The sequence below is a fragment of the Oreochromis niloticus genome, linkage group LG15 (genome assembly GCF_001858045.2).
Source record: "Oreochromis niloticus isolate F11D_XX linkage group LG15, O_niloticus_UMD_NMBU, whole genome shotgun sequence".
Taxonomy (NCBI): domain Eukaryota; kingdom Metazoa; phylum Chordata; class Actinopteri; order Cichliformes; family Cichlidae; genus Oreochromis; species Oreochromis niloticus.
Genome location: NC_031980.2, coordinates 13,898,470 through 13,909,928, shown reverse-complemented (window position 1 = coordinate 13,909,928; position 11,459 = coordinate 13,898,470). Strand labels below are relative to the sequence as shown.

Sequence of the window (11,459 nt, the reverse complement as noted above, 5' to 3'; positions counted from 1 at the left end):
CACTGGGTTTTGTTTATAAATTTATCTCCGAACGGCGTTGGTCCATTTCACCAAATAGTGCATAAATAAATTACTTGAATGCATCAATGATTAAACACAAAAACGCAAAACACTGAGCATTCAGTGGACATAATGTCAGTATTTCTTTTGTTAATTTGGAAATTACCACAAACATTACACGCAGCGGGACCCATGCCAGACTTTTTTTTTTTTTTTTTTTTAAATCATTTCAAACCAGAAACATTCCGATGCCCGTTTCTACCAGATTTATGTAATGAAGCAGTGTGGGGGGGAAAAGAAAATTTTACAGTTCAATCGAAAACTTGCTTTGGAGGACACGTCGTTCCAAAGTGTATATGTAATAGGATCTTATCATTAACACAAATGATTACTTTCGGGGGAAAATAAAGAGGGCTGGACTTCTCTCAGATGAATCAGTCAGGCAGCAGTTGCCAGTAAAGAATGATAGAGGACGATAAAGATGAGGAAATGGAAAACGATAGGCTAAGAAACTGTCTCATCAGTAGCACAAGCAATGATGGACCCAACCACAGCACTGTGAGAAATAAATGAAGCAATTATGAAAGGCCAGCTGAGCTCATTATTAATGCTACAGTCACAGCAGGAAACAGTGGTTGGAGACAACAGCACAAACAAAATTATTGCAACTGCAGTGAACTTGTGATCTTGTTGCCCTTGAAATAGTTGATTCAAACACGAGGACCAGGTCTGCAATCCCTTTGAGTTATCTGCCATCTTCAAACCTACTTTGGTGTGTCAAACAGCAATAAAACTCCAATAAGATGTACTCAGTCCACTATCAGTCAAGTTGATGAATATGCCCAATCAGTTTGTAATAATACAGTGATTCACAGAAGATAAGGTTGTTGCTTACCCAAACTCTGAGTGACCAGCTGGTCACCACAACTATTTGTAATTGGTGCTAAAAGCAAAAAAGTTAAATGCAATCACTTGGAAACCACCTGATCTTGGTGGGGCTGAGCCATAAAACATGATGGACAGAAAGTACAGTCTATAATAAACAACACAGTTAAAGTTTAGTGGCTGTACAGTACAGTTTCTGCTACAGCCAGTCAACTCAATTGTAATTAAATCCCCACACACCTATTAAAAGAACACATTAGCCCTGTGCCAAGTCTATCATATCTCCTACATGAGTTTTTGAGACCTCGACATCATCAGTGTAATTTTTTTTAAAAGTCTAAATCCTAACCTCCTTATATATTTTTTGTTTGCTTGGATAAACAAATAAATTACACCCAAAGAGTGGAGAACAGCTAGGACCAGCAAGTATGGTTTCATGATCTTATGAAGAGCCTCAAATACACAATGAAAACAAATACACAAAAAAAGGTGTTGAAAAAAGCTCTCACTTTATTCCCAATTCATGCTTTCCACATCCACGTTTCCCCAAGAGTTGTGTGAGTCAGCGTGGCGTAAATTCAGTCATCTGCCCAAATCTATAGGGGTCCACAATGACGCAGTTTGGAGACAAGCTTAAGTAGGCAAGGATGAGATGGTCTGAACATGCGGAGAGGAGGGATGGTGGATATAATGGGCAAAGGATAGTGAATATGGAGGTGCCAGCCAGGAGGAAAAAGGAGTTCCATGGGTCTAGTGAAGGAGGGCATGCAGAGGGTTGGTGTGACAGAGGTGGATGCTAATATTAGGGTGAGATGGAGGCAGACGATCTGCTGTGGTGACCCCTCAAGGGAGAAGCCAAAAGAAAAAGACATAACCATTAACAAATTCTCAGGACTAATTATCATTTAAATTGTTTCTTTTTGCAAGCTTTTTTTTTAAATTACATAATGTATCTATAATCTGAATGTATTACTTATGTCTTAAAGAATGTTGCATTCCCAAAGTGGTCTATGGGTGAGGACAGTAACATAATACTGGATGGAGAGCCAGTGTATGCAGGCCCTGGAAGGCATCCATTGCCTGCAGGACTTGAACCACAACCAGTGACGTGGAAGGTGGAGGGAAGGGAAGAACCCAGAAATCGAGACCTAAAAGCAGCTTAGTAAACGTTAACCCTTTATATACCCTTTAAATTATCTTAAAAGAATGTAACAAGGAAAAGAAAACCTCTACATCTCTAAATTAGCTGCAGCTTCTTGATTGTGTTTTTATGCTGTGATGTAAACATAAAGACAAGGTATGGAGAAACTGCTGAACCGCAAAGTGGTGCTGAGTGTATTGCTGCAGGTCAGTCCTTGCAGGGTTAAAGGATGCAAAGTAATGAACAACAAGAAGATCTCGGCTGATCATCTGTGCACTTTCTCCTTGGAAGTGGAGCGGAAGAGTTTACGGTTTGCAGCTGTGAAGGTGTGACTGTGACAGTTATATAATAATTTTCAAAACGGATGAATACACTGCAAGTCACCCCATCCTAACGTTGGTTATGTAACATGTCACTGAAGCCTGCACGGCTGAAAAGTTAGTCGTGATGAAAGGACTGGTGGCAGTCAAATACAGATTCAGGGAGTTTTTGCAACAATACCGTGGGTCACATAGACGGTTTATTATTCATTAAACATAATGGATTTGTCTAAAAATGTGAGGCTTTGTCTACATAGGGTGTTTAAAAAATCTGGATGTACTTATTTTCTGAATACCCATAAAGCCAAAATTGAGATAAAACACAAAGTAGAAACAAAAGTAGGAAAATCTTTGACAACCAAAATGCCAGAAAACAAATTAAGATAGAAAATGATAGTTTCTTTGACTTAAACAGGAACTAAAGGTCTTTTTTGTCCTGAAGCTAATGCATTTTGTTTATGATGCATTAAATACATATTTTATTAAAGCCATTCTGCACTGAAGCAACTTTAATATGTAAAATATTTCCTCTTTGGGTTTAGACAAAAAGGCTGTTGTGCTGTTAGGAATTTTCAGCTCAATGAATATCTGCACTATGACTGTTGAGGGCATCTCATTCATTATTAAATCCCTGGAAGGTACAAAGAACGATGAGTGTTGACTTGCCCTGCAATCTATAACACACCGAATGCTGAATAAATGTAGAAAAACATACATACAGTAGCTGCCCAGGAGGCTATACCAGAGTGTGTGTAGCAGAGTTTCTTGTTGCTCTAATGCTGGATGATTTGAGCATTTGCTATGACTTACATTTAAGCATATGCACACAGACAGGTGTAGAATTTTTTTATTGCAGAAAAATTGGGTAATATTTTTGGTAAAGTGCTTTCATTTTTCAAAATAAATGAGAGCTTGTCATGCTTAAAACAAAAAAAAAAAGTCACTATGTGGCGTTGTTAGGGGCACATTTCTCAGCAACTTTATAAAACTTGATGCAAAAGCAAAGAAAAGCAACACACAACATCTGTCTTCAGAGGGTGGAAAGGGTTTGGTTATGTTTTCATTTAGACAAATCATCTGAAATCGTAAATTATTTAACATCACCGCAGGAGTTTTCCTGCAAACAAACAAAGATTATGTTTACACAGATGGCCATCCTTTAATTGTAAAATAATATTCTGAATGCATTTCCTCACTTATAAAATATTTACATATTTTAAAATATTTAAAATCCCAGCAATTTTTTAATGTCTTTCTAAGCGCGTTTCTGTGCTGTGGGTGTCATTTAGAATAAAAGCATTGTTTATGAAGATCTATTTCTCAACATACATTTGTTCAACTAATACAGTTTGTCCGGCCAAAGTAACGCAAACCGAGACATTGGTGTAACCGAATATATATTCCCGAATTGGATGTAATTGGTTGTTGAATGATGCCACTGGCAGTCACAAGGTGAACTTGGTCTCGAAATGGTATATGGTGCTACACCCAGAACCACTGAGTAAGTCAGTCGTGTCGGCGATCGTTCAGAATTGCGTTTGTCACGCAATACAGTGCTTACCAGCGACTGTCGATTTTTGATAAGTATTCATCTATAACTGCATTGATTTATAATATTACCATACCAGATGCAACTGTATATGTGATTACATCGATATAGTAAAATAGTAAAATATGTGAGGATTTGTCTGGACAGAGCCAGAGCCAGAGCTGTTGAAAAGAATGCATTGATTTGACTATTATGAGGCTCCATGAGCTGCCATTACTGTAACCAAAAAAAAAAGGTTCATTGGAGTGAATGGAGATGATGCGACTGTGCAGTCCATTCAATGGCTCTGGCTACTTCAAAAATCTCCCAGGACTCAGTCACAGGCAGATTGCTTCAGTTGCCCATAGTTTGCATGGAAAATACTGACTTGTTTATAAAAACAAATAGAGACTGTTTACCTTCAGTTTCCTTTTGAAATGTTCAGGTTGCAGTGGCAAGGTTGCGGGGTTTTGGGGGGTTTTTTGGAAATGAAAAAATATACCTCCACTGTAACACACACAAAAAATTGTGTTACACATATTTTCAAAAGTGTGTTTTGTTGTGTGGATTTATTGGTAATTAAAATGTGTTAGCAGTTTTTTCAAGTGATGATGATTCATCTCAAAAATCATGAGACACTGCTCTCCCATATATAAGCTGCCTTTATAGGTTAAAGGTATCAGTACTGGTATCAACACTACCAGCCCTGTATTTACTTGGTATTGGATCGACACCAATATCATGATTAAAAATTAAAATAATACACCAAAAGCAACAAGACCAAATTTAAGACACTTTACAAGATTATTAAATGAGAGCCGTGTTATTTAAATCATGTTTTATTATAGTTAAAGAAAAAAACATAATGTTAATGTATAGTAACACACAAAGCTGACTGTTCATCACTCGGTTAACAAGAGATGCTGAACAATGTTAACAGGCATATTGCAGTTAATGAGAACATTCCAGTACAAAAAAAAGGATGAAATGTGACACTCTGTAAAGTAAAACCACTAAACTAAAATATAATAAGCTAAAGATTATGTAAGAAAACTCTTTCAGAGAGGACTGAAGCAAAAGTGAGCGCTGCATAAAGGCCTCAGCTAGCTGAGCCGAGTGCGTTTAGACGGGGCTGGAGCAAAGACTCCATAAGTGCATGAGGTGCAAACTATGAGGCCATCGGTAAGTGAGGTGGACGCCTGATATTCTCAGTCATCTGTACTGAATTCAACATTTCTGTGTAGTAAAGCGGGAGGAGTTAATTGGGGTGTATCGCCAACATAATGTGACTCCATTAAAAAAATGGTTCACTGAGATCCAGTGTATGAAAGCATGTACGACAGTCCTCTAAGGTGCAGCACTGAGTAATGACTTTCCACTACACGTAAGTGAGCTCGCATGCTCTAATTTAGACTATGAGAATATAGTTGTTCTATATGAAAACATATGACAAGCAACATGTACATAAGATAGTTTGATGCACACGAAGAAACTTTGCAAAAGAAATTCACAGCGCTTTGCAGAGAAGTCTGAATGGGCTGTCGGGGAGGCCTTAGTGGTTGAAGACACTGTCGCAGGTTTGATCCCCAAAATGTTCTTCAGCAAACCTGCTCAATCATTCTCAGTCATTTAAGCACCTACACAGTGGTTTAATCTCATGGATGGAGAAAATAAAGTAGTTAGCAGAGCAGAAAGTTTGGTTTAAACTTGAACTGTAGACACACAGGAGACACTGAGATCAATTATCTTTTAAACGTTCACTGAAAAAATAGGCTTTCCCTCAATAACACCTACTAGTGTCCAAATATATACAAGCTTTAATTTCACTGAAGTGAGCATACTTCTTACAACCAAAGATTTATTTTGGAAAATGTGGATTTAAGTTGTTTTTTGTTTCAATAAAATATATCTTGGCAGGGATTTTATACAGTTAGTACACCCTACTCACTCTTAAAAGTGTGTCTCACAGTGTATTTTGTCCCTTTTCATACTCAAACATAAAGTTCCGCCTCATGAGCACAGAAAGTACTGAGTTCAATATTAAGATACTCGATATTCAGAGGTGCAGAGAGATGCACGTGGTTTTTTTCCCTGTCTTCTAACAGCAATAGTTGCGTAACGAATGCTTCTAAAACAACCATTAGCGTCATTTCTCTGTAACATCAGTAACAATGTTGGCGCCAAATGGTTTGTGCTTAATTAATGGAAGTTAAATACATGGCTGGAGTCTGAAGGATGCATCCGCTTCAGTGCCAGAAAGAGGCAAACGTCTAGAGTCCATCTCTTCAGGATGCAAATAGAGTTCCCTTGGTGTCCACAACTAATCTCGCACCACAGTAGGAGGGCTCTCCCTCACTTCAAGTGGGACTTCATCTAAATGCACAAAGTCCTCTGGGTTTCTAGATGGAACATCTGCGTTTATTGAGTCTTCTGTAGGTGTTGATGCTGTGCAGCCCCGTGGACACTGAGCTGATGCCCGAGTGGCGCTGCAGACTGCACACACAGCCGTTAGAGTGAAGGGGATTGGAAAAAGCCTCTCCCTGCTCCATGTAGGTGTCTGAAGTGGAGAGGTCGCGGGGGATGATCATGGGTATGGAGTACTGCAGCTTCTCTCTACTTTTGTACCAAAGACAGGAGCACATGGACTGGAAATGAAGCACCTCAGCGTAAACATTACGCAGACCCCGGCTTGCCGCTCCGCCTCCTCCGCTTCCTCCGACCGCACTCCCTCCGCCGACACACCCAGAATGCGTGGAGGAAGGAGAGGCCGGGTCTACGGAGCAGTTGATGTGCCCGCCTGCCTGACCGTTATGGGCCAGTAGAGCCCTCTGTTCAGCATCCCTCTTCTCGTCCTCGGCGTTCATGGTCATGAAGCGCAGCACTACTAAGTTGAGGAACGCTCCAATCACAGCCAGACCTGTCAAGATGTAGATGAAGCTGAAGGCCACGTACTGAGGCTTCTTCTGCAGAGCGTGCTCATTCTGCAGCGCCACATAGTCCCCAAAGCCGATGGTAGTGAGCGTGATGAAGCAGTAGTAGTAGGCGTGAAAGAAACTCCACCCCTCAAAGTGGGAGAATGCCAGTGCGCCCACACATAACGTGCTCATGCAGGATATGAAACCGATGGTCACCATGTTGACCATGGAGACCTCAGTGCACCTCATTCCAAGGCACTTCTTCAGGCGGTGGAGCAGGTACCTGACAAAGGTGTTGATCCGCTCACCCACGCTCTGGAACATGACCAAGGTGAGAGGGATGCCCAGGAGGGCGTAAAGCATGCAGAACACCTTCCCTCCATCTGTGCTGGGGGCTGCATGGCCATAACCTGAGGGAAGGAGGGAGAAAGAAGCAGCGTTACTGGGGCAGAACTAATTAAATCTGCAGTGCAGAGGACAGGGGTCTGAGAAGAGAAGGCTGGAGGCAGGAAAGATATGAATGATTTGTATTCTCTGAGCAGCTCTTCTGATGAATTCAAAAACCCTTCATTTCACAGCGGCAGTATGCAATTGGAGATGAGAATGCACAGCGGTGTGGCGGGAAGAGCCGAGTATTGATGTCACGTACAGGAGAGAGAGAGAGCTTGAATAATTCATTGACAATCGGTGTCCGCAGAGTGGCTTCAACTAATGAGTACATTTGCACCTAATTAGGACTCAACATTTTCCAGATCAAATAAACAGGACACCATAGGGTAGTGTGAACATACTGGTCTTTTTGTTTGTTTCTATAACACCACTTTTTGCCCCACAAAGTATAGAAACTCTTCAGCATTGTGGCCTTTAACAGTCAAAGCCTCCCAAAAAAGTATCTATGGCGCAAAGACTATCAAAAAGTGGGAGAAAATTTTCCAGTAATTTATCCCCCATAAAACAGAGAGCAGCTGATAAACCACTTACTGTATAAACATACTGTCAGGGAGATGTGTACTCACTGAAATGGCCTGCAAGCACACACTACCTCCTACTTTATGGCCTGACTCAGAGATTTTGTATCCATACAGAGCATGGAGCTCCCAAATTTCAGGATGTATTTTCAGGTTAATTGTCAGCCTTTTGTGTCATAACATCATCTTCTCATTATTATTGCCCAGCAGGATATGACTCCCTCGCAAGCAACATCATTACAGCGTGAAATATGTTCCCAATACGAGGACCTGTTGCGCGCCGGGGCCGAAAGATGACGTCCCCGATAACAACAGGCTAGGCAAGTGGAATGGGCTGACCAATAGTTGAATGTAATTACTCCTGGGTTGATTTAATTCTTTAGGCTCTGGTTCTTTTGCCGTGCTGATCCATGCGTTTGAACCATCTGTCTGTCTGGTGCCAAATATGTTTAAAGCTTTCCCAGTTGTGCCGCCAAAATGAGAGTCATTACGACTGATGGATCTCTCAGGAGAAGGAAAAACCTGACCTGTTCTCCGAGTGCAAGGACATCTTGCTTCTTTGTGGCTTTGCCTATTTTTAATCTCATCCCCACAAAGAAATTTATCACATTTCCCAAAGACAGAGAAATTACCTCTGACTGCAGTCTTTTCTAAGTAAGAGTCTGATTCTCGGGACAAATGATGACCTTAGGTTGAGCTTAATATCTGCATGGGAGTGCTTTTAAACTTGAATAAAATTAGCATTCCTGGTGCAGCACACGTACTATTATTCCATCACTTATTGGTTGGGATGGTTAAATAATTTACTTTTAGGTCTTTCAACAGTTTATCCATTAGGCCTGCAATAATTTTTCCAGCTGTTCTCCGGGACTGTTATTTGCTTTCAGCCATTACTTCTAGCAAACTGCTTAAACAGTTTAATAATTTGAATTAGCGATTTCAAACATTTAATCAGCACTTTCAGCTGTTCATCCGTGTTATCTGGCCAGCTATTTATTCAGTACATTTAGCTCTCTATTTCAGCCGTCTATTATGTTAATCTTTTAAAAACTAAGTTTGTAATGTTACCTATTAGAACCATTTTTCTCTTGCTTTCTGTAAGCAATTACAGAGCTAACTAAGCAAACTGGTTGCTGTTTTATAAACCATTTAAAGGACACAACTTAAGTTGTTTATCTTTTAACTCTCTGTTCCAATCACGCTCCGTTCCTTTGAGGATATTTAAATCATTCTTTTCACTAACATGTTTCAACCTTACTGCTATACCTCGTCCTGTATGCTGTATTCAGTTCTTACAATATATAGTACTGTTCGAAAGTCTTGAGTCAGCTTTAATTTCTTTACACTTTGCTTCCATGAAGCCAGGCTTTGCTGTCAAGTTTTTCAAAGTTTTTCTTTGCACACTGACTCCTTTTTTTTTTTATTTTTTTTTTTACACATTTTCAGTCCAATATTTGTACCTGTAATAACACAATTTGTTCCCATTGCTTTAGCTGAATCTATGAAAAATGACAACGATAACCCAGTTGACTCCCCACCTCTTTGGGAATCCCCTTGCAAGGGGATTCCCAAAGAGCTGGCAGAAAAGTACTGTCAGATTTTGATCCACCATGCAGCACTGTGTGGAAAGCATCTGATTGGTAATGGCTTCATTTCTCAAATGGCAATGAACCCAAACACACTGCCAGTGCAGTGGAAGGATCCCTGGATAGAAAAAACACACAACATAACACTATCAGTCATGGATTGGCCTCCCCAAAGCAAAGACCTCAACATTATTGAAGTAGTATGGGATAATTTTGACAAAGAGCAGAACAAAAGGCCGCCATCATCCAGAGAAGAGCTTTGAATCTCCTTCAAGAAGCCTGTTTAACTATTCCTGAAGAGTACTTAGAGACATTAGAAGAACGTTTGTCTAAGGCTACGTTCACACTGCAGGTCTTAATGCTCAATTCCGATTTTTTGATAAAATCCGATTTTTTTGTCTGCTTGTTCACACTACACATAAAATGCGACATCAAACGCTCTCCAGTGTGAACGCTCAAAGCGGCCCGCATGCGCAAAAGAAGATGTCACACACAACTCGCTCTGTTTAGACCCAGAGCAAACAATATTGTTTGACTGATGGCCCTTAATATAAAGACTTCGGACTTTATGTTTCCAAATTTTTGCTTTAAGTTATTTTGTTATTTACATAATAATGCAAATAACCTAATAATGATCCTTTTTGCTGCTTTAGAGGAGCGGTGCTTCAAAGGATAGTTGCAGATTTCTGTCAGAATCTGCAGAAAATACAGTAAAAATAAAATGTTCACATTTCTCATACGTGGTCTTCCTAACAGTTTCACCGGATGGCAAGAAATCGTTCGCGATGTCCTATCGGGCGCTTCTCCGGCGCTGATAATTGGCGTCTGTCTTGTGTCAGTGACGTAAAAGACGGATTTAATGCGACTTGACCGTTCACACAGCAGTCGCTTTCTAAAACATCGGATATGTATCGGATTCAGGACCACATACGAAAGTGACCCAGATCGGATTTGAAAATATCGGATTTGTGCCGTTCACACTGTCATACCATGATCGGATATGGGTCGCATAGGGTCAAAAAAATCGGATTTGATGCGCTTTCACCTGCAGTGTGAACGTAGCCTAAGAGAGTTCAGGCTGTGTTGATGAATAAAGGTGGTCACACCTAAATATTGACTTTCAAGCTTGTTAGAATTATACAAACTCTGTTTTTGCCATATATACTGTATGTTTGCACACATTCCAATACATTGCTGCACCATCTTTCTACCAAAATGTAATGAACAGTGCTGTAATCAGTCATGTGCATTTGCCATTATTATAACTGACTACTGACTTGCTTTTTCTCCAACAAATGCTGCTAATCAGAAATGCATATGGTCAGTCCATCCCTCCAAACTTCCATCTCAGTGTTACTTTTTATGCATATATATTAAAGTCATAACCTTCTAAGGAAATTTTTCATTATTACTTTCATTTCAGAAGGTGCAGCTCAAACTTACTTCTGCATTTGAAATTATTTATTACTGTCCCCTCAGGCCCTGCACACTGCTAGTAGAAAAGAAAAGAAGAAGAAGTTATTGAAAGTTAACATAATTAGTCACAGTGCAAGAAAAGATGTTGGGGTGAAATCCCTGAGTGTGTTTCTTTCTTTAAAATGTTAGCGACATACAGGGTTTTGTGGCTTTCCCCATAAAAATAAAAAATAATTCCTATTTAAATGTAGCCACTAGCCTCTTCGAGGTGCTGCAGTATAGCACATGTGCATATGTGATTTCAACAAACTAACCAACCATCAGTCTCAGTGGAAAAGTGTGGAATGTCCAAGCCTGGCAACGGCGCCATCAGGTCACAGCTTCGACCAGGAGCATGCTTGTTGTTTTTACATTCATAGGGTTGTGCAGGGTAAAATGCATCCCTGTAGGTGAGACTGTGAATGTGCATTTTGTATCATCCATATGCCGTGAATGACCTTAGCTGTGCCTTATGCCTTTGTGTCACTGTGTGCTCACTCACAGCACACTGAAAAGTCAGGAGTGTTGTCATAGTGTGGAAGCAACTTTAATATTTTATCTTGTCTGTGATTTTATGTTGTGGGTTTCGTTAATATTGATTTTGATTATTCATATTTAGCATGCACACATCCACACATGTACAGTAACACTAAGTGCAGTT

General features: G+C 40.1%; 1 protein-coding gene across 1 annotated transcript in view; it reads right to left on the bottom strand.

Annotated features, from left to right (window-relative positions):
- Positions 1-4,697: 4,697 nt before the first annotated feature.
- kcnk3a (potassium channel, subfamily K, member 3a) overlaps positions 4,698-11,459 on the bottom strand; it is a 48,442-nt gene continuing 41,680 nt past the window's right edge. Inside the window, exon 2 of the mRNA XM_003446296.4 lies at positions 4,698-7,199. Coding sequence (XP_003446344.1) covers positions 6,274-7,199 — 926 coding nt within the window. The 3' untranslated portion in view covers positions 4,698-6,273. The remainder of the gene's footprint in view (positions 7,200-11,459) is intronic.